The 27493-nt window shown below is 45.6% G+C and overlaps 1 protein-coding gene across 11 annotated transcripts in view; it reads left to right on the top strand.

The window, feature by feature from the left end:
• The window catches only part of SCAF11 (SR-related CTD associated factor 11), a 529866-nt gene that overhangs the window by 467920 nt on the left and 34453 nt on the right, over positions 1-27493 (top strand). For 10 of the 11 annotated variants that reach the window (XM_029616082.1, XM_029616081.1, XM_029616083.1 and 7 more), the window contains one exon: positions 12198-12559. In XM_029616082.1, coding sequence (XP_029471942.1) covers positions 12198-12559 — 362 coding nt within the window. The remainder of the gene's footprint in view (positions 1-12197; positions 12560-27493) is intronic. The other variant, XM_029616088.1, reaches the window with a different exon arrangement.

Raw genomic sequence — 27493 nt, 5'->3', positions numbered from 1 at the left:
CTAGCCGCCAGAAAACACCTCAACCTCAAGCTCCACCTCTCACATCCACCCCCCAGACTAGAAATCGGTCTATTTAAATCTAAGGCCCTGCAGATCTGCCTCATTTATCCCCCCCCCCCCCCCCAGGCCTGCTTGAACAAGACCCCATCCCCCATCATAGAATACATAACAAACATTAAACTGGACACCCCAGCACTCATTCTCAGAGACTTCAACCTCCATGTGGTCAGCAGCCCTATCACACCAGCCTGTGAAACCTTATTGATCACCCTCCAGGCATTAGGCTTCAAACAGCTCATCACCTCTCCCACTCATAAAGCCGGTCACACCCTTGGCCGCCTCTTTATCAACAATCACATTACATCACATAGCACCCCCACTACCACCCCCGTCCCCTGGTCCAATCATTTTATTATTAATGCCCACCTTTCTACCAACACCCCAACCACAAGCTCACACTCACAAAATATGGCCTATGCCTCCAGTAAGACCATTGCCTTCCATAAACACTGTTCTTCGGAAGATATTACCCTTGCTTTTGACAAAGCAGATAAGAACTTGGACCTTACCAGTCCAGATACAGCCTTGCAATCCTGGAACAATATCAATACCAAGATAGCTGAGGATATCTGTCCCATCATACACAAAAAAATACCACTATCGACTACAGATAAAAAGCCATGGTACACTAATGAACTCAAAATGATCAAGCAGGACCTTAGATCGAAAGAGCGCACTTGCGCAAACAACCTTCTTCCACACACAAATCAGTATACAAACACACTTTATACAAGTACCATCAAGCCACCATCCAAGCCAAAAAAGACTTCTATGCGGCCAAAATCCACAACTACCAATTCAACTCAATCACTCTTTTCTCATATGTTGCTGAGCTCACTACGCCCCCACTACCCAACTCCCAAGAAGAAGACTCTAAGGAGAAGTGCGTTGAACTTGCTAAATTCTTCAAGAATAAAATTGACAATATCCTCCTTCGATTCCCTACCAAGTCCTCCCCCCTACCTTCTAAAACCAATGGAATCTATCTTCAACCCTTGGACAACACGTCTACCCTGGAGATAGAAACTATACTAAAAAAGATGAAACCCGTCTCCCACACTGCTGACACCATCCCCTCTAAAACCCTCCTCTCCATTCCCACTTCCATATCCAATCTCCTAGTTGATTTAATCAACTGCTCACTCACATTCGGCAAAGTCCCAGACCCCCTTAAACTTGTGATCGTCAAGCCCCTCCTTAAAAACCCACCCTAGACACCAAAGACCCCTCCAACTACCGGCCCATATCCAACCTTCCATTTGTATCCAAAATCCTTGAAAAGGTAGTCAATACACAACTCTCTGACTACCTTGAGGACCACAACATTCTACACCCATCTCAATTTGGTTTCCGCAAAGGTCGTAATACGGAAAACCTCCTTCCAGCAATCACCAACACCATTCATATTGGCATGGACCAAGGAAACTCATACAAACTCACTATCCTAGACATCTCTGCTGCATTCGACACAGTCAACCACCAAATCCTTCTATTCCGGCTATCAGAGATAGGCATATCCGGCACAGTGCTCTCATGGTTCACGTCCTATCTCACCAACAGAGAATACCTGGTCAAAATTGACAACTCAGAATCCCCACGCATCCCCCTCGTGCAAGGCATTCCCCAAGGATCCTCCCTATCTTCAACCGTCTTTAACATCTATCTCCTCCCTCTCTGCTATCTTCTTTCTGACCTAGGTCTTAATTTCTACCTGTATGCGGATGATGTCCAGATCCTCATCCCCATTCAAAAAACCCTCAGTCACCCTGCATTTCTGGGAATCCTGCCTAGTTTCCATCAACACCCTTTTAGCCAACCTCCAACTTGCACTTAACACAACTAAAACGGAAATCCTCCTCATATCCAACAATCCTGAAATCACTTCGCAGATCACATCCAACACACCCACCCCCTCCTGCCATCTGTAAGAGACCTAGGTGTTGTATTAGATCAACGCCTTAATTTTCAACCCCATATCAAATCTCTACTAAAAGGAGGTTTCTATAAACTCCACATCCTCAAAAAACTTAAACCCCTCCTCCACGCGCAGGACTTCCATCTAATTTTGCAGTCTACCATTCTATCTAAATTAGATTAATGCAACTCCCTTCTCCTAGGCCTCCCTTACTCTACAATTAAAACCACTACTAATCCTGCAGAACTCCATGGCTAGAATCATCACTGACACAAAAGAGAACACATCTCCCCAGTATTAAAAGATTTGCACTGGCTTCCCATCCCTTTCCGGATAAGATACAAAACCCTCACCGTTCTTCATAATGTGCTCTACAAAAACAATCCTGCATGGCTCAAGGAAATGCCATGCTTCCGTGCCTCTAATCGTCCATCCACAACCACCCTTGCAGGCACCCTACACATTCCACCCCTCAAAACTGCACACCTCTCCCTTACCAGAGAAAGAGCATTTGCCATAGCTGGCCCTACCCTATGGAATTCACTCCCCATGTCTCTCCGCCTTGAACCCTCCTAATCCCATTTCAAAAAAGGCATCAAAACCTGGCTTTTCTTACAGGCCTACCCTGATGCCAATCAAACCTAAACCCCTTACTGCTTCCAGTCCTGCTACCCTCTAACAACGATGCATCTTAAGGAAACGTTGGCTATATAATCACTGAAATGTAATTTTTTGCATTAATGTTTTAATATAGTTCCTATCTACATTCCTTCTCTCCATTACGCTCTGCAACCTATGTTTTTCACGCTACTTACGCGCTTGCTTTCACCCGCCCCCCCCCCCCCCCCCCCCCAATCTCTCCTTTTTCTGTTCCTGCTCCCCTTCCCCTGTCCCTGTTATTTTGTAATTTCTCTTTCCTCACTACAAGAGTTGATTGTAAACCGGCACGATATATGTCCTAAGAAAGAGATCTAGGCGTCATAGTGGATAACACATTGAAATCATCGGTTCAGTGTGCTGCGGCAGTCAAAAAAGCAAACAGAATGTTGGGAATTATTAGAAAGGGAATGGTGAATAAAACGGAAAATGTCATAATGTCTCTATCGCTCCATGGTGAAGACCGCACCTTGAATACTGTGTACAATTCTGGTCGCCGCATCTCAAAAAAGATATAATTGCGATGGAGAAGGTACAGAGAAGGGCGACCAAAATGATAAAGGGAATGGAACAGCTCCCCTATGAGGAAAGACTAAAGAAGTTAGGACTTTTCAGCTTGGAGAAGAGACGGCTGAGGGGGGATATGATAGAGGTGTTTAAAATCATGAGAGGTCTTGAACAGGTAGATGTGAATCGGTTGTTTACTCTTTCGGATAATAGAAAGTCTAGGGAGCACTCCATGAAGTTAGCATGTGGCACATTTTTTTTTTTTTTTTTTATTTATTTATTCATTTTCAAATCATTACAAACATCCAAATTAGTTGTAACATGAAATTATTACATCTCAGTACAAACCATTCTTCTGCTATATTCTTTTAAGAAGCAACAAGGACCCTTAGAATTTCTTCAGAGCAAATAAATCAGGTAATTTCTAAATTTAACAAGGAATTTTTTTCAATTTCTCTTTATATTATACCTCAATCTAATTGGATTGGATGTTACCTACCTCAATCTTACATTTATCTAAAAAAGCTCTTAAGTGTGTAGGTTCAAAATAGACATAATTATTGTCCTTATACTTAAATGTACACTTGCATGGATATTTGATAACTATCTGGATTCCCAAAGCCTTAGCTTCTGGTAACATCTCTACAAATTTTTTCCTTCTAGTTTGAGTATCCTTTGTGAGATCGGGATAGATCCATATCTTTTGACCGAAGAATGTTTTATCACGGTTTTGTAAAAAGGTTTTGAAAATCATGTCTCTATCCCTTTCATTCACAAAGGACACTAATAATGTGCCTCTGAATTCGATTTGCTCCTCAGAGGGTGTTTCCAAAAAAGCAGTCAAATCTGTTTCCAAATTTACTTCTAATAATCTAGGTTCATTTCTGATTCCTATATTAGGTAGAAAGTAGATTTTTGAGATATCTGGCATTTTGTCCTGTGTTATTAATAAGACATTCATCAAATATTTTTTGAATTGTTCTTTAGGCGAAATTAATTTCGCACTTGGGAAGTTTAATATCCTCAAGTTTAGATACCTCATCTTATTTTCAATCTTTTCATAATTTCTTTTCATAGCATGTGGCACATTTAAAACTAATCAGAGAAAGTTCTTTTTTACTCAACGCACAATTAAACTCTGGAATTTGTTGCCAGAAGATGTGATTAGTGCAGTTAGTATAGCTGTGTTTAAAAAAGGATTGGATAAGTTCTTGGAGGAGAAGTCCATTAACTGCTATTAATTAAGTTGATTTAGATAACCACCGCTATTACTAGCAACGGTAACATGGAATAGACTTAGTTTTTGGGTACTTGCCAGGATCTTATGGCTTGGATTGGCCACTGTTGGAAACAGGATGCTGGGCTTGATGGACCCTTGGTCTGACCCAGTATGGGATGTTCTTATGTTCTCAACTTGTGACAAGAAGTAAAGCATACACTTTTATTGGTGTACAGTGCTATCTATCTGGCACCAAAAATACAAAATATTTGAATGTGTAATATAACAGACAGTATATATTAATTTCAAAAGTCTTTTTGGCCCTACACTTCCTTCTGGTCCTTGGGATTGCAGCTAAATTGTAACTGGCCTTCTCCCAGGACAAGCAGGATGGTAATCCTCACATATAGGTGACATCCTCAGGATGGAGCCCTATCACGGAACACTTTTGTCAAAGTTTCTAGAACTTTGACTGGCACACTGAGCATGCCTAGCATGCCACCAACCCTGCATCCAGCATGGGTCCCCCTTCTGTCTCTTTTTTTTTTCTGTGCAGCAGTTGCCTCGCGGTTATCAGGAGCTCTGTGAGAATTCCTCACAACTTTTCCTCACGGAACCTTTTCTTAGAATTTCAAACTTTTTTCCCCATCCCGGGGTCCCCCATCGACCGCCGACCTCCACTGACGCCAGTAAGTTGCTACCTCGTTCTTTGCGGTCAGTTCCCGGCAGTGTTTCCATTGGTGCCTGACGACCACCGACCGTCCTTATTTTTTTAAAAATGGCGACCGGTTTTCGAAAGTGCCCCGTCAGTCCGAGGACTTTGTCCATAACGGACCCTCATAACGTTTGCATCTTATGCTTGGGGCCTTCCCATGATGTCCAATGGTGCACTATCTGTGCCCAGATGACTCCGAAAGTACGTCGGGCCCGCTTAGATAAAATGGAATACCTATTCAAATCTAAGCGCACGCCTCTTCTTCATCGACTCCGTTGCCATCGACGTCTCAACACCATCGAGACACCGGTGACTGGCTGTCACCGGCATCTTCACGTTCAAAGGCATCGACATCTTCGTCCTCGCTGCTGGAGGAGGACCGGACCGAGCATCGAAAAAAGGATTGACATCAACGTGAGTCGTCTTCTGATGCTGGCACCAACAAACCTCCAACATCGACTGAGCCACTGGCCAAAAAGTCCCAGGGAGAGGAGCCCCCATCCTCCTCTGGACCTGGGACACAGAGGCATTCCCCACCTGCACCGGTGCCGGGAGCCGAGACTACACAGATTCTTGTGGACCCTCCGGCAACGCCTACTGAGCCTCCAACCTTAGCCGCTGTGTTACCAACACCAGCCTTCCAGGAGGAATTGGACCGGATGGTCCAAGAGGCAGTACTTTAGGCACTTCATGGATTCCAATCACCATCGGCGCCAGATTCGGTGCCTACCATGCTGGCTCCACTCCTCGAGCGACTGGATACCCTGATTGGTGCACTTCCATCGGTGCCCGTTCCTTCGGGACCAGAGCCACCTCTGAAGCCATCAATTCCTCCACAGACACCGATCCCGATTCCCTTGTCTTCAGATGAGGAAGAGATTTTACCGATGCCGGAGCCGATTCCAGCACCATCTGGTCTACTACCACCCCAACGACCATAAACAAAAAAAAAAAATGATGCCATCTGTGCCACCTCCAGATCCAGCTGGATTTGGACCTCTGCCTCCATCTAAAGGCCCACAGGGTGGAGGGGATCCACATTACGATCCCTGGGGTGATGATTCCTCTGACTCTCAAGGCTCCGAGGAACTTCTATCAGAGCCTTCACCCCCAGAAGAACGCCGCCACTCCCCTCCTGAAGACCTCACATTTGCCAACTTCATAAGAGATGTCTGAAACCATCCCTTTTAAACTTCTGAGGAGGATGCCAGGCATGAAATGCTGGAGGTACTTCAGTTTGTGGATGCCCCCAAGGAAGTGATGGCAGTTCCAGTACATGAAGTGCGCCTAGACTTGTTACATCATACCTGGGAATACCCTGGTATAGTCCCACCAGTTAACAAGAAAACTGATGCCATGTACCTGGTTCAGTCAGCTGCAGGGTTTCAGAAAAGCCAGCTGCCTCACCACTCTGTGGTGGTTGAGTCTGCTCAAAAGAAGGCCAAGAGATCTCGGCCTCATTGTTCTGCCCCTCTGGGTAAAGAGCAAAAGTCCTTGGATGCCTTCGGCTGAAGAGTATTCCAGGGATCTATGCTTATGGCACGTATAGCAGCCTACCAGCTATACATGACTCAATACTCAAGGAATCTCTGGAAACAAGTCCAGGACTTCTCCGAGACCCTGCCGGAGGAATTTCAAGGACGACTCACTACGATCCTCCAAAAAGGGCTTGATGCTGGAAAGCATGAAGTCTGGGCAGCGTATGACATCTTTGAGACTGCCTCCAGAGTCTCAGTGGTGGGAATAAGCGCCAGACGATGGGCATGGCTCTAATCTTCTGACCTACGCCAGGAAGTCCAAGAAAGGTTGGCAGACCTTCCTTGCACAGGGGACAATTTGTTTGGCGAGAAAATTCAGGAAATGGTGGCACAACTCAAAGATCACCATGAGACCTTGCGCCAGCTGTCCACTGTTCCCTCGGACTTCTCATCTACCACCAAGAGGTCATTTAGACGGGAGCCTAGGAAGCTATCCTATAAACCACGTAGGTATTACCCTCCTCCATCCTGGGCTCAACTGCCCAGACCCTCTCAGAGGACAGCCTCGGCAACACAGGACCCCAAAATCCCAACCAGCTCCGCAGACTGGTCCAGCATCGGGGTTTTGACTCCCTTCTAGAGAGCAGCAGGTAACCCCCGCCTCCAACACCCTTTCCTGTGGGAGGCCGGCTGTGCCACTATGCCAGCACATGGCACACAATCATCACTGACCAATGGGTCCTTTCTGTGGTTGCCCACGGTTACCATCTAAACTTCCTTGCACTACCGCCGAACTCTCCACCACGTCCGGCGTGGAGTCTAACTGATCATACTCCACTTCTCGAGGCAGAACTCTCGATGCTCCTGTGCTCCAACGCCATGGAGCCGGTTCCCCGACTGCAGCAAGGAAAAGTGTTCTACTCTCAATATTTTCTGATTCCAAAAACGTCAGGCAGCATACTTCCTATTCTGGACCTCCATGCCCTAAACAAACATCTCTGCAAGGAAAAGTTCAGGATGGTTACCTTGGGCACCATGCTCCCTCTCCTACAAAAGGGAGATTGGCTCTGCTCTCTAGATCTTCAGGAGGCGTATGCCCACATAGCCATATACCCTCCTTATCAGAAATACCTCAGATTCATAGGCCACAGTCATTTCCAATACCAAGTGCTACCGTTCAGCCTAGCGACAGCACCCCGTGTCTTTACAAAATGCCTGGCAGTAGTAGCAGCTTACTTGCGACAACGCAGTATCCACGTCTATCCATATCTAGACGATTTGCTACTCAGAGGTCCATCCAAGGAGGTAGTACTTCAATCCCTCCATTTTACCATCAGCCTACTACAATCCTTGGGGTTTCTCATAAACTATCCTAAGTCAAATCTGACTCCTCCTCACACCCTCTTGTTCATTGGAGCAGATCTAAACACCATCCAAGCCTAAGCGTCCCTCCCTCGCACATTGTCAACCTTGGCTAAAGCAATACAGACTCGCCGAATCACCACAACTCGTCACCTGCTAACCTTACTAGGTCACATGGCATCCACGGTTCATGTAACCCCAATGGCCTGGTTAGCCATGAGAGTAACACAATGGACTTTAAAGTCCCAGTGGTCCCAATCACACCAACCTTTATCCCACATTGGCCACGTCACCAACCAGCTATGACCCTCACTAGCTTGATGGATACAGGAGTCCAATCTTCAAATAGGACTACCTTTTCAACCCCCGTATCCTCAGATTACATTAACCACAGATGCCTCCAATCTGGGTTGGGGAATCCATGTCAACAACCTGCAAACCCAGGTTGCCTGGACCACATCGGAAACAAAGCACCAGTTAAATTTTCTGGAGCTCCGGGCGATATGATATGCCCTATTTGCTTTTCAGGATTGCCTGTCCAACAAGGTAATCCTAATACAGACAGACAACCAGGTAGCGATGATACCTCAACAAGCAAGAGCCCAGGCCCAGATCTGCCAGGAGGCAGCGCAGATCTGGGCCTGGGCTCTTTCCCATTCCATGCTACTGAGAGCAACCTACTTGGCAGGCGTGGACAACATGATGGCGGACAATCTCAGCCAGCCCTTTCATCCCCACGAATGGTCCCTAGATCCCACTGTAGCAAACCAAATTTTCCACCAGTGGGGCCGCCCGCACATAGACCTCTATGCGTCAATTCACAATCGTAAAGTGGACAATTTCTATTCTCTACACCGCAGCACAAGACACCACCAAGGGATGCCCACTCATGGACAACGGTCTTCTATATGCCTACCCTCCACTTCCACTCATCAGCAAGACTCTCGTGAAGTTGTGGCAAGACCGGGGCACAATGATCCTCATAGCCCCTCACTGGCCGCGGCAGGTTTGGTTTCCCATCCTACGTGATCTCTCAGTCCAGCAACCAGTTCGCCTGGGCACAGATCCAACTCTAATAACGCAGAACAACAGGCTGTTGCATCATCCGAACCTCCACTCCTTGTCTCTGACAGCATGGATATTGAAAGGTTGATACTGCAATCCCTTATCTTTTCTGACAATGTGTCCCAGGTCCTCATAGCTTCATGAAAGCCTTCCTCTAGGAAATCTTATCGTTCCAAATGGCAAAGATTCTCCTTGTAGTGCACGACAAAGGAAATAAATCCCTTTTCCTGCCCCACAACAAGTTTCCTGGACTACCTCTGGCACCTCTTGGAGTCTGGCCTACAAACTTCCTCCATCCGAGTGCATGTCAGCGCCATAGCCACTTACCACAAAGGTATAGGAGATGCACCAATCTTGGCGCAACTCCTTGTAGAGCCCTTTATGAAAGGTTTGCTACAACTGAAGCCTCACTGCATCCTCTGGTTCCAGCATGAGACCTCAGTGTTGTGCTAGCATGGCTCATGTGACCTCCGTTCGAGCCCCTGCACTCCTGTGAGCTATGTCATCTCACTTAGAAAGTGCTCTTTCTACTTCTTTGACATCAGCTCACAGAGTCAGTGAGCTACAGGCGCTGGTAACATACCCACCTTATACAAAATTTCTCCACGATCATGTGGTACTCCGCACTCGCCCTAAATTTTTGCCAAAGGTAATGTCTGATTTCCATTTAAATCAATCCCTAATACTGCCCACATTTTTTCCAAAACCTCACTCACACCCAGGTGAGCAAATCCTGCATTCCTTGGACTATAACCGTGCACTTGCTTTTTATTTGGACCGCACTACAGTTCATAGGAAGTCACCCAACTTTTTATCTCCTTTGATAATGCCAAACTGGGTCAGCAAAGAGGCACAGAATGGAGGTGGGCTACTGACGTTGCCATGGCTCTTACTGGATGCGCTTTCACGCGTCCCTGTAGTGGAAGGCCTGATATACAGGGCTGCCACATGGAGCTCTCGACACACCTTTGCAGCTCATTATTGTCTCGACAAGGCTGGCAGGCAGGATTCCATCTTTGGCCAGTCTGACCTACGTAACTTGTTTCCAGTTTAATAACCCAACTTCCTTCCTGCGACCCACTGTGAAATTCAGGCTGCCCTCATACCCAAAACCACCCCTGTTGTTGTGCCTGTTCCACGTCATTGGGTGCTTTTGGTTCACTCTACTCGGGCATCCTGTAGCTCTCTATTCACCCATATGTGAGGACTGCCATCCTGCTTGTCCTGGGAGAAAGCAGAGTTGCTTACCTGTAACAGGTATTCTCCCAGGACAGCAGAATGTTAGTCCTCACGAAACCCGCCCGCCACCCCGCGGATTTGGGTTCGCTTACGTTTTCTTATTTTATTTTTCACTCGTACATTTTGCTACAAATGAGACTGAAGGGGGACCCCTGCTGGATGCTGGGTTGGTGGCATGCTGGGCATGCTCAGTGTGCCAGTCAAAGTTCTAGAAACTTTGACAAAAGTGTTCCATGATAGGGCTTCCATCCTGATGATGTCACCCATATGTGAGGACTAACATCCTGCTGTCCTGGGAGTACACCTGTTACAGGTAAGCAACTCTGCTTTCTTTTGACTATATTGACATGAGCCTTCATTTGCAAATATTAAGTGTTTCCTCCATTTTATACCACACTTCCAACTCATTTAGCTGAGTTATTGCAGTGATAGTCCTCAACCATGTGCCATGTACCAGGTCTCCTTCCAAAACCCTATACTTATGATCCCTGTGTCTAGCCACTAGGTGTCACCTTCATGCAGTGGCTGGGGCTCCCTTCTCCATTAGGGGAGCCTGAGAATTGATTCCAGATTCTCTGCTTGGATGTTATTTTTTTCAATTTTGATGGACATGTTAACAAAAAGTTATCGCTGGACTGCTGACAAATAAGAGGGGAGACTCAGCTGCAGATCTGCACAGAAATATTTTTGACAGGCATGTGAAGTTTCAAAAAATTGTAAAAACTACCTGCACTTGCTCCAGAGTATGTGTTTTATATAAATATATAGATAGATCTACTAAGGAAAAGTTCCCAGCATTGGGTAATCTGGTCTGTAACATTCAGTGTGTTTGTGTGAATGCCTGTGTGTTTTGCTTATGTGTCCTTAGAGAAGCTTTTGTGTGTAGGTGCTTGTTGCCTGTGTATGTGAGCCTCTGCCTGCTTGTCCCTAATGTGAAAGTGTGAGAGACAGATCATATTAGTGAAGATTACCTGGCATTCCTTGGGTTGTCTGGTCAGTAACAGCCTGGTTATGTGGGTGCCTTTCTGTGTGTGTGAGACAGAGCATTTGGGGGGCTGATGCTCAGCCAAGCGCACTATGCAATAAGGGGATTAGCGCCTCTACAACGCAATTTCAAGGAGGAGTGAAACTAATAGCGCTCATCACATGCAAATGCATGTGAATGAGCCTATTAGCTATTCACTCCTGATGCAATCAGACATTAACACCTGCCCAGAGCAGGCATTAATTGCTGAGCACTCCTTAACTAGTACATACAGAAAAGCAAAAAAAAAACAAAACTGCTTTTCTGTACTGCCTCCTACTTATTAAATAGGAGGAAAAACAAAACTAAATTAACTTTAAAAAAAAAAGGTTAAAAAAAAAAAAAACCGCTGGCAGTTGGGTGTAGGAAACGGACACTCAACTGACAAGCATCTGTTTCCTGAACCCCTAACTGTGCGGCATTTAGGAAAACAGACACCAATAAATTCCACGTCTGTTTTCCTAACCAGCAGATGGCTGACGCTGATCAGGCTCTCATTAGCAAGGAGGTGGTAGGGGGGTGCAAGCGACCCCAGCACCTCCTTGCTAACATGACCCCTAATTTAAATATTGTATGGTGCCCCCAGGAGGAGCACGTTAAGAAAGCAGGCGCTGACTGTTCAGTATGATTGACCGACGAAAGCCTTTTATATATGTAGATATATACACACACTCGTGCATATATTCATTTTTGTGTGCGTGCTTTTACTACTAGAGGGAAAATATTCTTATTTCTACAAGAAAAAAAAAAGTGAGCATGACAAGATGGATTTTAGAACAGAAGTGTCTTTGAACCATACTGCCTATTAGTCTTACTATGGCAGAGTGACATGAAGTTTAACCACTGTGTATACCTGTTTCTGAGTTAGAAATTTATGTATACGTACTTATGAGCATGAATATTTGAAATGTAATTCCAGCAGGTGTTCATCATAATAATTTTTCTTTATTTCATAGATCCAAACATCAATGACCAAGCAAATCAACCGAGTGATGGCTCTCAGATACCTGTAAATATGATGCAGCCACAAGTAAATGTCATGCCACAACAAAGTAATGCACAACACCAACCTATGAATATCTTTCCATATCCAGTGAGTGTTCCTCCTCCTCCTCCTCCTCCTCCCTTGATGAATATTCAGCACACTCCATTTAACCTTCCTCCTCAGCTACCTATGCATCTCCATCAAGGAGTGCCTCTCATGCAGGTATCCGCACCTACCAGTGCACCTCAGGGATTACCACCGCCGCCTCCCCCTCCCCCACCATCTCAGCAAATCAGCTACATTGCTTCACAACCCGATGGAAAGCAGCTACAGGTATGTTTCTTAGAATTGAGTTCTGAGCATATAACGTTTTGTTACACTGAATGCAGCTTTTAATAGTATATGATTGAGTGACAACTTATTTGAACATGTTCTCCCACAAAAAAAAACCCAAAGTAATCTCTCTAAACATTGCATGGTTTTGCCTCAGTAAGAAAAATTAGTTTTCTTAGCATCTAGACAGATGAATCCAGAACCAGTGGGTTATGTACCGCTACTAGAAGATGGGAGAAGGAGCAAAACTGACATCACAGTACATATACCCCTGCAGTGACATCAGCCCGCCAGTATTCTCTGTCAACTGTGCGGCCTGTTGTGCATTTGGTTGAGCCCCTACCTGGGTGCCTAGTTCGGCACTTAGGAGTATAGGAGCGCCTACCAGGGTGCCCATTTGTGTATGCATGCACGCGCCCTTTTTACGAGCATACACAGTGCACACGCTTGTTTTTTACATGCATTTCTTGAGCTTCCTGTCGGAGTGTACAGCGTCCAGACTTTTCGGTCTGCGTCAATCCTAGGAAGAATAGTGGCCTCCGCCAACCAAAGCCGACCTCCCTGGCGTCCCCGGGATGGCGTGGGCACTACCAACCGCCATTTTGTCTCCAGAATCACCTAAGATGCGTGCGCAAGGGCCTCCTTTGTACACATCATGGCGGGAACCTCGGGGGCGTCCCCTCCCGATGACGTCAACTCGCTGCTGTACTTAAGCTGACCGGCCCTCTGCTACTATGAGTTAGCAAGGAGTTTCCTTGTTGCTGAATCCGCTCTATTCTTGGACTTCCTGTTCCAGACTTTGCTCTTGGTGTGTGGACACTCTGGATACCTGCTCCTCGGGGGCCCTTCCGCATTCCCGGCTATCCGCTCCTCAGAGGGCCTTCCTGCCTTAGACTACAACTTGACCCACATCTCGAGTTTCTCTCCTGGAACTACCACTGTGAGTACCTTTCTACAGACTTCAACGATATCAGTTTTACTGAAGCTTCTCTGCGGTGTACCCCTTGCCTCAGGCCACTACCATTCCTCTTCAGTAGAAGTTGTTCCAGTATACCCTGTGCTGCAGGGTATTGCCATACCAGCTACAAGATCCACTTCCGGGTTCCTACACCTCAGACTGGTTCATCATCTTCACTACAGTCATCCTCTGCGTAACCCGCTCTGCGGGCCACTACCGGATCTTCACATCTGTGGTATCACTCTGGGCATACCCATTGCTCAGAACTATACTTATTTGCAGTCCCCGCTCCGCAGGGTCTGCTATTCCTTCCTTCATAATAAAGTCTATCTTACAGCTGTGTCCTATGTTGCTGAAACCACGCCCATCGATGGTGAGGCCCACAGGGCTCCTCCCTGTGGGCGGAGACATCTCTCATCTCGACCCACGGTTCACATCTATACAAAGACATAACAGCCACCTTGCTACAAGCTAGAAAGTTCTCCACTTCCTTAGCTATGTGCAGGTTTGCCGAGTTTGAGGCTTGGTGTGAAGATCGAGGGCTTCTTCCTCATTTGGTTCAGATCCTGCTCATTTTGGAATTTTTGCATGATGGTTTGAATAAAGGATTGGCCCTTAATTCATTTAAGGTACAGGTAGCAGCTCTTGCCTGTTTTAGGGGTCATTTGAATGGTGTACCCTTGTCAGCTCATCCAAATGTGGCCCATTCCTTGAAAAGAGTGAAACATCTTCATCCTCCCTTGCAGCTACTGGTGCCCTTGTGGAGTCTTAATCTAGTTTTGGATTTCTTAGCGGGCCTTATGTTTTGACCAATGTGTAACCTTTCTTTGCAGTTACTGATCTTGAAAATGGTGTTTCTTGTGGCGATTTTTTCTGCGCATATAATATCAGAGCTGCAGGCCTTGTCTTGCTGGGAGCCGTTCTTTCGAGTGACTCCAGGGGAATACAGCTGCGTACTGTTCCTTCCTTTTTGCCAAAAGTGGTCTCGGGTTTTCACTTCAATCAGTCTATTTCCCTGCCATCTCTGGATGGAAAGAGAGAGATGAGGAGGAATATCGCCTGTTGCGATCCTTGGATGTTAAGAGACATATCGTGAAGTATCTGGAGGTTTCTAAACTTCTCAGGAAGATGGATCGCCTTTTTGTCCTCTATGGTGGAGGTAAGCAGGGTGAGCCAGTTTTGCGGGCTACAATAGGTCGCTGGATTAAGGAGATAGTCACGGCCGCATATGTGGATGCTGAGCAGCCGTTGCCAAGTCAGGTTATGGCTCATTCCACTAGGGCTCAGGAAGTGTCATAGGCCAGTAGATTATCTCCCGTCAGTATTTTCCGAGCTGCAACGTAGTCCTCCATACACACCTTTTCTAGGTATTATCATCTGAATGTGCAGGCCCAGGAGGATGTAGCCTTTGCATGTGTGGTTTTGACTGGACCGCGGGCAGCCTCCCACCCTATTCAGGAGTAGTTTGGGTACAGCCCACTGTTTCTGGATTCATCTGTCAAGGCACTAAGAAATGAGAAATTACTACTTACTTGATGATTTCCTTTTGAATAGGATATAAAGATGAATCCAGCTTCCCACTTTTGGCTGCTGAATAATTGTGCTATGGTCCTCCTGCTATGTGGTCTAGGGGTTTCTGGTAAATGTGAATACAGTCCCTAAACTAGTGTTAATACAGTCTTTGAGCTCAGTGTTTCTTGTTGACTGAGCACTAGAATGGTTATCTGGTTATCAAGTTAATCAAGTTTTTGTTAGTCTTTCCACAGTTGGCTTTTGGTGGGCTAATGTCACTGCAGGAGTATAAGTACTGTGATGTCTGCTTTGCTTCATCTCCATCTGCTGATATGGGTGCATAACCACTGGTTCTGGATTCATCTGTCTATTCTAAAGAAAAGGAAATTGTCAGGTAAGTAGTAATTTCTCATTCTAGGAGTTTGAATTTAACTTTCTGATTTGTTGCGGCAATAATTTGAAGTATGGAGAAAAGGTAATGTGATAGAGCTTGTGTTTTCTTGTTGGGGAAATCCAGTGCATAAAGATATTCATTAACTATTGTTCACAATTTTTCCTTTTCTTGAACTTACCTCAGATAAAGCATATAAATTGGCACATTTTGCCTCTAATTTGTATGCAGATCACTTATGACTTACTTTTTAGAGTGTCTTGATGAGATAGAAGTCATAATACATATCATACTGCATATGAGATTCTGCTTCCTATTAATGTAATGCCATAATAGTGTGTTTTTACTAGAGTCCCTTTCTATAGGAAAGTATCTATGGGACCACAAAAACAAAAACTGTTGGTTCTTTGTATTCATCCTTCCATGTTGATCGATTGAATTTTATTCAATCAGTTCTGGTGCTATAAGTAAAGTAAATCTTCCTAAGAAAACTGAATTTCTCAGTTAATTATGTTACTGATGATAATTGTTTTGTGAAAAATAATTTCTGTGTAGGTCTCGTTTAAATAAACTGTTTAGTTATACATTTTATTGGGATCTTAGTTGAATCAGTTAAACATGAGTATTCTTTATAAGCAATAAATAGTATATTTTTTATGAACAAGCAGGACAAAATAGCCACACAAGGGGAATGATGTCATCCAATGGAACCACCCAGACTGTCTGTCTCTCAAATCTCAGAAAAGCCTTTCTGAGCATGCATGGGAATCTCCTGTACTCCGGACCCATATGAGTCTCCTCAGTTATCTTTCTTCCACTGCAGTGTTAGGACACCTTTTCTCCGTGGCCTGCAGTATTTTTGGAACTTAGCTTCTCATTTTTCTCCTGAGGCTTTTTTTTTCTGGATTTTAGTTTGTCTCTTTTTAAAAAAAATAAAACGTGCAGAATTAGATCAGTTTTCAGTCATTCCAGGAAAACCACTGTTCAAATTATGAAGGAAATGCAACCACGAAATGGCTACAGCTGACCTAAACAGGGATTGCCTTAGATGCCTGGATACTATTAATGACACTGCTAATTGCAGGGTTTATGCCTGGATGTCCTCAAGAGCAGTAAGACCCTCCGAGACATCCTGCCCTGAAGGTAAAACTGCTGCTGTAATGGGTGAACCAGCACCTCATAAAAGAAGGAAGTCCGAATTACTGAAGTACCATGATAAAAACTCTTTATCCTTCTCCACTTCAAAGAGGATGAGTGATTCCCCTTCAGAGAACAACTCTAGGTTCCCTAAATCAGAGACAAAATGGGATTACTTAGGAAGTAATCAGCGAAGAGCCATTCTGCGCCAAGAGGTCCATAGGCACAAAGCCAGTGCAGTCCCACTCAGTGCTGATATTGGCACTGAAAAAAATTAAAGAAACTATGGGCACCAGTTGCAAAGAAAGTAACATTTGTCTGCACAATCAGAAATACAGCGACATAAATCTGTGCAAGGATGGTCAGCTTCACGCACTAAGGATAAATGATCATTCATCGACACATCTTCATATACATTTCCGCCTGATATAGCCAGGTCTTCTCGCAGAGAATGTGGCACAACTTTGTTAAACTATATGAAGGAAATGCCATCTTCACAGGAATTGTCTTCGCCAGTTTTGGAAAGAACTCAAAAATTTTGTCTCAATCTCCAATTTTGTCCTAGCAAAGACCTGTGGAGGAAAAGGATAGACCCCTTCTTTACTGCCTAAATCAAGCTCTCCAGTTCACATGCTGGAATCAGATGTAAAGTTTTTTGACTCTTTCAGAACATTCCATCTCCAGGATTGCCAACTGAGTTTATGCAAACAAAAACAGAAGGGAATAGTACCCGACTGGAAGACCTTTCATATCCAGCTTTTATACTAAAGGTGTTTGAATCCCATTCTCCTTGCAGGAAGATCTGTAAACATCTGAAGAATTTTCAGGGGTACTGAAATATATCAAGGTTCCAAAACAACCTTCAGAGTAGAGAACTGTAAAGGACATGAAAGAGTGCAGCTTTCTTGTGACTCTGCAATGGTTGAATCGGCACTTTGCAAGCCCAAAAAGTCAGATATATTCTAGCAGTCCTCCTGGCAAGGACTACAGACTTTGACATAATATGAGCAAACATTTTTTCAAGGAGTCATGCTGCAGCGCAGGATATCTGCCCACCAATTTCAGATAACACCATAGCTATACAATATTTTGCAGAAAATAAAGGTAGTTCAAGGGAAGTTCCTAACATATTTCCAAGAGGCAAATGAATGTTCCAAAATCTCATCAAATCAATTTATGACAATCTTGATACATCCTCCAGGTCCTCAGCAATCACAATATTGACCAGGCAGCCAACATCTGGCTTAATAGAGGTTGTACATGAGAAACTTAGCATGCCTCTTGCACAGGAGACATCCTCTTTGGGAACAAAGTTAAAGAGAGAATGAACATAATAAAGGATCAGAATACAACCTTACAAACAGGTCGATACAGCAAGGCCGCGTTAGGCTGCAGTGCCCGGCGCACCCTCGTTCCCCGCACGCACAGTCCTGCTCACATACCGCTCGATACTCTATTCAAATTGCTTGCAAATGCAAGCCGCGTCTGCGAAGCATTAGGCGGAGGGTTAGGCCCGCGCAACCCATTTTTCTGTATAGGCGCTTAATACAGTGCCTATACAGTATCCTGGGTGCGCTTGTACCTGTCATTTCAAATGTCATTTCAACTGACATTTGAAATGACAGGTACCAGGAAGTGGATGGTTACCCCCCTCCCGGGAGCCGGCGGGCACACGTTTATCCAGGCTGCGGCGGCGGTGGGAGCCGGCGGGCGCGCGTTCATCCGGCGGGCTGTCATCGAGGTGGGAGCCGGTGGGCGGGTGATTGTCAGCCCTCTCCCCTCCTCCCGAAGCAAGGCGCGAAAGCAGCCTTGCTCTGGGAGGAGGGGAGACAGGACTGGCAGTGTAAAGCGGCGAAGCGACTTACTTTTTGCAGCCCCTCCGGACATCGGACGACCTCTCCTGCCTCCAGCTGCTCGTGAAGATGGATGCCTGCACGGCCGCTGAAGACGTGACGTCACAACGTTTGGCGTCACGGCATGTGATGTCACGTCTTCAGCGGCCGTGCAGGCGTCCATCTTCGCGAGCAGCTGGAGGCAGGAGAGGTTGTCCGATGTCCGGAGGGGCTGCAAAAAGTAAGTCGCTTCGCCGCTTTACACTGCCAGTCCCTTCTTCCCTCCTCCCGGAGCAAGGCTGCTTTTCGCACCTGCTTCGGGAGGAGGGGAGAGGGGACTGGCACGGGGGAAGCCACGATGTCCGGAGGGGGGCTGCAAAAGTAAGTCGCCGAGCGTAAGATTGCCCGTCCTCTCCCCTCTCTCTTGCAACTTTTTTTTCGCTTTTTTTTGCTTCGGGAGGAGGGGAGAGGACTGGGGCTGCCCCGGAGACCAGCATCCATGGACGCGGCCAGGGCAGGTGAGCGGGGGCTGGGGGAAAGCTTGCCGCCTACCCTTACCCCTGCCTCTAACGCAGGGGTAAGGGTAGGCGGTAAGTTAGCAGGTTAAACACGCGGCAAAACAGCAGGGTAAAAAAGCGATAGTCGGGGCGCGGGTTACTGGATGCTAGGGAATAGCTAATTCGCTCGTTTACATGCAATATACATGCCGCGTGCGGAACGGGTTGCCCGGGGATTTTAGGATGTGGTAGGAGTAGGTTAAAGGGGATAGTGTATCGCAGGAAGGGCTAACGCGGCCGGAAAGTGAGTAGAACGCGAGTTAGGAGCGGGGTAAACGCGGCCGCACTTTACAGTATTGAGCTGATAATTCCAGGTCAAAGAAAGAGTGGGATCTGGGGGTGATTGTATTTGATGATCTTAAGGTGGACAAATCATAAGAACATAAGAAATTGCCATGCTGGGTCAGACAAGGGTCCATCAAGTCCAGCATCCTGTTTCCAACAGAAGCCAAACCAGGCCAAAAGAACCTGGCAATTACCCAAACACCAAGAAGATCCCATGCTACTGATGCAATTAATAGCAGTGGCTATTCCCTAAGTAAACTTGATTAATAGCAGTTAATGGACTTCTCCTCTAAGAACTTATTCAAACCTTTTTTGAACCCAGTTACATTAACTGCACTAACCACATCCTCTGGTAACAAATTCGAGAGCTTAATTGTGCGTCTAGTGAAAAGGAATTTTCTCTGATTAGTCTTAAATGTGCTACTTACTAACTTCATGGACTGCCCCCTAGTCCTTCTGTTACCCAAAAGTATAAATAACAGATTCACATCTACTCATTCAAGACCTCTCATGATCTTAAAGACCTCCATCATATCCCCCCTCAGCCATCTCTTCTCCAAGCTGAACAGTCCTAACCACTTCAGCCTTTCCTCATAGGGAGCTGTTCCATCCCATTTATCATTTTGGTTGCCCTTCTCTGTACCTTCTCCATTGCAGCTATATATTTTTTGAGATGCAGCAACCAGAATTGTACACAGTATTCAAGGTGCGGTCTCACCATGGAACAATAGAGGCATTATGACACTTTCCGTTTTATTAACCATTCCTTCCTAATAATTCCTAACATTCTGTTTGCTTTTTTGGCTGCTGCAGCACAATGAGCCGATGATTTTAAAATATTATCCACTATGATGCCTAGATCTTTTTCATGGGTGTAAGTTCCTAATATGGAACCTAACATTGTGTAACTACAGCAAGGGTTATTTTTCCCTATATGCACTTGTCCACATTAAATTTCGTCTGCCATTTGGATGCCCAATCTTCCAGTCTTGCAAGGTCCTCCTGTAATGTATCACAATCCGCTTGTGATTTAACTACTCTGAATAATTTTGTATCGTCCGCAAATTTGATAACCTCACTCATCATATTCCTTTCCAGATCATATTCCTTTCCAGATCCACCACCTACTCCAGACCAAGACTGCTCCCAATCAAGGTCTTTAAGTTACATATTTTGTAAAGAGCCTTTGTAAATGTATTTTTTAATTGTTATACTCTCTTCTTCTTCTTCTTCCCACTCCCCCAGTTGTATAATTCCTTGTTCATTGTAACTGTATTTCCTGCACCAGTTTAGTTGTTCCAGTTCTATGTTTAATGCACAAACTGTTCAATGTAAACCGGTTTGATGTGACCCCTGGTCGTGAAAGCCGGTATAGAAAATAGTCAAATAAATAAATAAATATTGAAAAGCACCAGTCCAAGTACAGATCCCACAGGCACTCCACTGTTTACCCTTTTCCACTGAGAAAATTGACCATTTAATCCTACTCTCTGTTTCCTGTCCTTTAACCAGTTTGTAATCCACGAAAGGACATTGCCTCCTATCCCATGACTTTTTAGTTTTCCTAGAAGCCTCTCATGTGGGACTTTGTCAAACGCCTTCTGAAAATCCAAATACACTACATCTACCGGTTCACCTTTATCCACATGTTAATTAACCCCTTCAAAAAAATGAAGCAGATTGGTTAGGAAAGGCTTCCCTTGGGTAAATCCATGTTGACTGTGTTCCATTAAACCATGTTTTTCTATATGCTCTATGATTTTGATCTTTAGAATAGTTTCCACTATTTTTCCCGGCACTGAAGTCAGGCTCACTGGTCTATAGTTACCCGGATCACTCCTGGAGCCCTTTTTAAATATTGGGGTTACATTGGCTACCCTCCTGTCGTCAGGTACAATGGATGATTTTAATGATAGGTTACAAATTTTAACTAATAGATCAGAAATTTCATTTTTTAGTTCCTTTAGTACCCTAGGATGCATACCATCCGGTCCAGGTGATTTCCGGCAAAATCCGGAAAGATGCTTGGCAGCATAGAGAGAGGAATGGTCAGCAGAAAAAGGGAGGTGATATTGCCCCTGTATAGATCCTTGGTGAGACCTCATTTGGAATATTGTGTACAATTCTGGAGACTGCACCTACAAAAGGATATAAAGAGGATGGAGTCTGTCCAGAGAATGACTACTAAAATGGTCAGTGGTCTTCGTTTTAAAGCATATGGGGATGGACTTAAAAGATCTAAACATGTACACCCTAGAGAAAAGACAAGATAGGGGAGATATGATAGAGACATTTAAATATGTCAAAGATTTTCATGCACTGGAGGTGAGCGTCTTTCCTCGTTCTAGAGCCCCCTATCTGTTGAGTCATAGGATGAGGAAAGGAATAGACTCAGGAGTACTCTTTGGAAATTTTTCTTTACAGAGAGAGTGGTGGATGCATGGAACGGCCTCCCAGTGGAGGTGAAAGAGACAAAAGCAGTATCTGAATTCAAGAAAGCATGGGATAAATACAGGGGGATCTCTAAGGAAGTGATGGGAATTGTATTGCTAAACAAATAGAGCAGATGGGCAAACAAGATGGGCCATATGGTTTTTTTTCTGTCCTTATATTTGTTTCTGCAGTCTTCATGTTCAAGGGTGAGTTGTTAACTACAAGAAATACCAACTAGATCCGTCTCAAAATTTGGAGTTTATAGGAGCATATCTAGATACACAGATAAGCATAGCCTTTCTACCAGTACAAAGAATGAACAATCTGCAATTAATACGCTCATTTCTCAATCAAAACGTGGTATCAGCAAGAAGATTTCTGCAGTTACCAGGTAATATGGCAGCCACAGTTCATGTGACTCCTCACAATTTGAGAATACCACAGTGGCACCTGAAGCTTTTTTGGAACCCTTTCCCTCTGCAACTCGCTGAGTTGGTGGAATCACTTTCCAGATCTTATTCAGTTTCCGTTTTTTCATCCTCCACAAATTCATCGCATAGTTAGGCTAATTAGGTAAGCAAGGAATATGGACATGGAAAGAAGAAAATCTACACAAACATTTTCAAAATTAAAGGTATATTCAAAGCTCAAGTAGCTTTTGAACCATTCATAAACGTAAAGATTCTCCAGATTCAAATGACAATTGTGGCTATGTACCACATAAGCAATATGGGATGGCATCCCATCCACTGTGTCAAAGCCCTCAACACATGGACTTGGGCAATGGAAAGAAAGATTCACTCTATGCAATACACATTCCAGAAAAGGCCAATGTTTTGAAAGACACTCTTAAGTCATAGCTTACAGCCTTACAAATGTCACCACACAATGACACTATTCAAGAGCATATTTTAAGATTAGGGAATTCCACAAATAGACCTATTTGCAGCTTCCTTTGATCATAAACTCCCAATTTACTGTTCCAAAAGACCAGGTTTCAGGATTTTGGTCTTGGATGCTATGACATCTCTTGGTCAGAGGGGCTGATGTATGCTTTCCCCCCTAATACCTCTAATCAGCAAAACAATTCTAAAATTTAGGCAAGGCAAAGATGATATAAATAGTAGGGATGTGAATCGTTTTTTGATGATTTAAAACAATCGTCAGATATATTTTAAATCGTCAAAAATCGTTAGAGCCGCGATACAATAGCAATTCCCCCGATTTATCGTCAAAAAATCGTAAAACGGGGGGAGGGCGGGAAACCGGCACACCAAAACAACCCTAAAACCCACCCTGACCCTTTAAAACAAATCCCCCACCCTCCCGAACCCCCCCAAAATGTTTTAAATTACCTGGGGTCCAGTGGGGGGGTCCCGGCGCGATCTCCCGCTCTCTGGCCACGGCTGCGTTAATAGAAATGGCGCCGGTGGCCCTTTGCCCTTACCATATGACAGGGCAAAGGTAGCGCCGGCACCATTTTGGTTCCTGTCACCCGACGTCACGAGTGCATGAGATCGCTCCTGGACCCCCGCTGGGACCCCCAGGGACTTTTGGCCAGCTTGGGGGGGCCTCCTGACCCCCACAAGACTTGCCAAAAGTCCAGCGGGGGTCCGGGAGCGACCTCCTGCACTCGGGCCGTATTGCCAATATTCAAAATGGCGCCGGCGCTACCTTTGCCCTCACTGTCATACGACACATTAAATTTCATCTGCCATTTCGATGCCCAATTTTCCAGTCTTACAAGGTCTTCCTGCAATTTATCACAATCTGCTTGCGATTTAACTACTCTGAACAATTTTGTATCATCTGCAAATCTGATTATCTCACTCGTCGTATTTCTTTCCAGATCATTTATAAATATATTGAAAAGTAAGGGTCCCAATACAGATCCCTGAGGCACGCCACTGCCCACTCCCTTCCACTGAGAAAATTGTCCATTTAATCCTACTCTCTGTTTCCTGTCTTTTAGCCAGTTTGCAATCCACGAAAGGACATCACCACCTATCCCATGACTTTTTACTTTTCCTAGAAGCCTCTCATGAGGAACTTTGTCAAATGCCTTCTGAAAATCCAAGTATACTACATCTACCGGTTCACCTTTATCTACATGTTTATTAACTCCTTCAAAATGTGAAGCAGATTTGTGAGGCAAGACTTGCCTTGGGTAAAGACATGCTGACTTTGTTCCATTAAACCATGTCTTTCAATATGTTCTGTGATTTTGATGTTTAGAACACTTTCCACTATTTTACCTGGCACTGAAGTCAGGCTAAACGGTCTGTAGTTTCCCGGATCGCCCCTGGAGCCCTTTTTTTTTTTTTTTTTTTGTAAAACAATTTTATTGGATTTTGCAAAATTAACATACAACAACACGGAGATGGGGGTTACTTATCCCTCTCCGCTAGAATCATTACCAACAACAGTATACTCAAGCCCTCCCCACCAACCCTCCCTCCCCCCCCTCTCCATACCAGGAGAACAGTCACAAGACAGAACAGACAGTGACAGGAAGTCCTTGTGCACAGGATTATCAGGGCTGTCGTCTAGGAGAAATCCTGCGCACCTCAATCATTCAGGACCAAACTCCGGGCACGATGCGGAAGCCGTTGAAGGTAAGAATTCCAAACACTGAGGAAGAAGCGTCGTCTTCGCGGAGAACCCCGTGCCGCCATGCTTTCCATGGTCATCATGGCGTGGAAACAGTTCCGCCATGCTCCAAAGGACGGGGCATCAGAAGATCGCCAGTTCTGCAATATGATCTTCTTCCCTATTAAACTCGCTTTTTGAAGCAACAGGCGAGAACCAGGATCTCGAACCCGAAGAGGAGAAATGCAGCCAAATAAAAACCACAAAGGGGAAAAAGGCAGACCCACATCAAGCAGCTCCACCAAATAGTCCACAATCCTACGCCAAAATCTGAGTACCGGGGGACATATCCAAAAAACATGGGACATAGAACCCTCTGCACCGGAACAGCGAGGACACAGAGGTGTAGACGCAATAGTCAGCTGAAAAGCACGTTGAGGAGATATATAAGCCCGACTCAAAAACCGAAACTGCATTTCCCGGTAGTACATGTTCGGGGAGATCCTGGTTATTCGCCGAAAACATATACGTAAAATAAAACTAGAGAGACGAAACACCCCATCCCCGTTCCAGCGAACCACCAGGACAGAACAGACATCCACCTCATCATATCGCCGCAGAGCCCTATAATAGCTAGAAAGGGATGGGACCCTTGGCCCTTCAAAATGAAAAATATTATCTAACGCTGTGTATGTAGCCATCGCCTGAGTCTCTAAAGGCAATGTCCGGACGTAATGTTGCACCTGTAAATATGGAAATGTGTGCAAATGCCTCAATAAATAAAGAGCTTGAACAGCCGCAAACTGCATAAACACCCCCTCCCGGGACCAAAGATGCCCCAAGCGGGTGATTCCCTTAGTATCCCACTCACGGAACATAATAGATTGAGAGCCAGGGGAAAACTCCGCATTACCGCGGATGGGTAGGAAATAAGCACAGAGCGCTGGAATGTGTAAAAGGTGCATCAGTCGGCTCCAAGTACGGCGCAAAGGCCGCGTGAGAGCCGAAGTAGTGATAATCGAGGGGAGATGACAGGACTTTGCTTGCAGCACATAGGATGGGGCCAAGGGATGTAGCAAGGCCCGTTCCACCATCAGCGGGGCATAATCTGAGGTATCAATTAACCAGTTGCGGAGTATCCTCAAATTGCAGGCCATGTTATATTGAGCTAGATTAGGGACCCCCATGCCTCCCCTCGCCCATGTATTCTGCAGCCACTTAAACGGGAGTCTAGCCGTCCCCCCCCGCCAGAAAAATTTGCGCATCGCAGTCTCCACCACAGCTAGGTCCCGCTTTTTCAAGAAGAGCGGCACATTTTGCAAAAGGTAGAGCCATTTCGGGAGCAATGTCATCTTAAAGAGTGCAATTCTACCCACCACCGAAAGGGGTAAAGCCCTCCAAGTGGCCAAGGTGTCCCGAGTATAACTGATGAGATTAGGCACATTGACCCGGTATACCGAGGCCAGATCCGAGGGAAGAAAAACCCCCAAATAACGTAGGCTGTCCCCCGCCCACCGCAATGGAAAGGGGCCAGACCAGGTATCTCTCAGGGTAGGGGGGTAAGCCAGGGCGGAAGATTTGGACTCATTGAGGCGAAGACCCGAAAAGGTCCCAAAAGTCCCTATCAATTGGAGAAGGGGTGGTAAGGACGACTGGGGGCTAGTGATAAAAACTAAAAGGTCGTCTGCAAAAGCCACGTGTTTAAATATTGTAGAGTCCATGCGAAGACCGCGAATGCCGGGGGGTCACACTGATGGCGAGGAGCAGAGGTTCCAGCTGTAAAAGGAATAGCAAGGGGGATAGGGGACAGCCCTGTCGGGTACCACGCGTAACGGAAAAGGGTTCGGACTGTGCGCCATTAGCCACTATCCGTGCCCGTGGCTTGTCATAAAGAAGGTGACCGCTTGTAGAAAAAGGCCCTCAAACCCCATACATTGCAACACATAGAAAAGGTACTCCTACTCCACTCTATCGAACGCTTTTTCGGCGTCGAAACTGATGGCCAAATAAGGTTGAGCCATGTGTTGACTCATTGTCATGGCTGATAAAACTTTGCGAATATTAGATAACGCATAGCGGTGGCGGACAAAGCCCACTTGGTGATCACCGACCAGGCTGGGCAGACAGTCTGCCAATCTCTCCGCTAAAATCTTAGCGAGTAACTTATGATCATAATTGAGTAATGATATTGGGCGGTAGGATTCCGGGACCAGGGGGTCTTTTCCCGGCTTTGGTATCAGAACGATGTTAGCTAGATTGTCGTGAGGAGGAAAGGTGCCGCGAGCGATCATGTGGGTGTACATCAAAGCCAAGGGTTTGGAAACTTGGTCTTTTAACAGTTTGTAAAATTCCGCCGTAAACCCATCTGGTCCCGGAGCCTTAAAATTATGGGAGCGATGAATAGTGAGCCGCACTTCCGTCTCTAAGATAGGGGCATTTAACTTATCCAGTTGATCCCTAGTCAAGCGGGGGAGCGGAAGGCCCTCACAAAACTTTTGATGTGCGATCACGTCTCCCCCACCAGACTGATAAAGAGAGGAGTAGTACTCCCGAAAGCGTGTAAGAATAGTGGGTGTGTCCTTGGCTACCACAGTAGGGGACAGGCGGATAGCCGGGATGAACCGGCTCGTCCTAGAAGATCTAATCAGGTTGGACATCATCTTCCCAGCTTTGTTACTGTATTGAAAGAGTTTAAATTTGTAATATAAGTGACTTTTCTTTGCCCTTTGGTGAAGCAAGGAATTGAGAGCATGTTGCTTGGAGAGATAGGAGATCCGGGCCTCCGCCGATTTAGAGTGAAGCATGTAAGTCCGTGCCTGACGGACCTGGGTGTTTAAGTGCAAAATCCGCCTATCCAGGACTTTCCGGCGCTGAGAAACATATGAGATAATCTCGCCACGCAAAACCGCTTTGGCGGCGTTCCAAAACAATGCGGGTTGGGATAAATGGGCTTGATTGTGTTCGGCATATTCTTTCCACTTTACTGATAAAAATTCTGCAAATTTCTCATCTTGGGCCAAATAATAAGGATAACGCCAAAATTTAGGGCCGGGGGAGGGAGGCAGAAACTCCATATCCACCCACACCGGGGCGTGGTCAGACACAACTATGCTCTCAATACCCGCCTCTCGGACCCGAGAGAACGCGTGTGAACTAATGAGAAAGTAGTCAATTCTAGAAAAGGAGGTGTGTGCCCGAGAAAGATGAGTGAAATCGCGCTCAAGAGGATGTAAGGTCCTC

Source organism: Rhinatrema bivittatum, chromosome 9 (assembly GCF_901001135.1).
Source record: "Rhinatrema bivittatum chromosome 9, aRhiBiv1.1, whole genome shotgun sequence".
Lineage (NCBI taxonomy): Eukaryota > Metazoa > Chordata > Amphibia > Gymnophiona > Rhinatrematidae > Rhinatrema > Rhinatrema bivittatum.
This window is presented reverse-complemented; position numbering and strand designations above follow the sequence as displayed.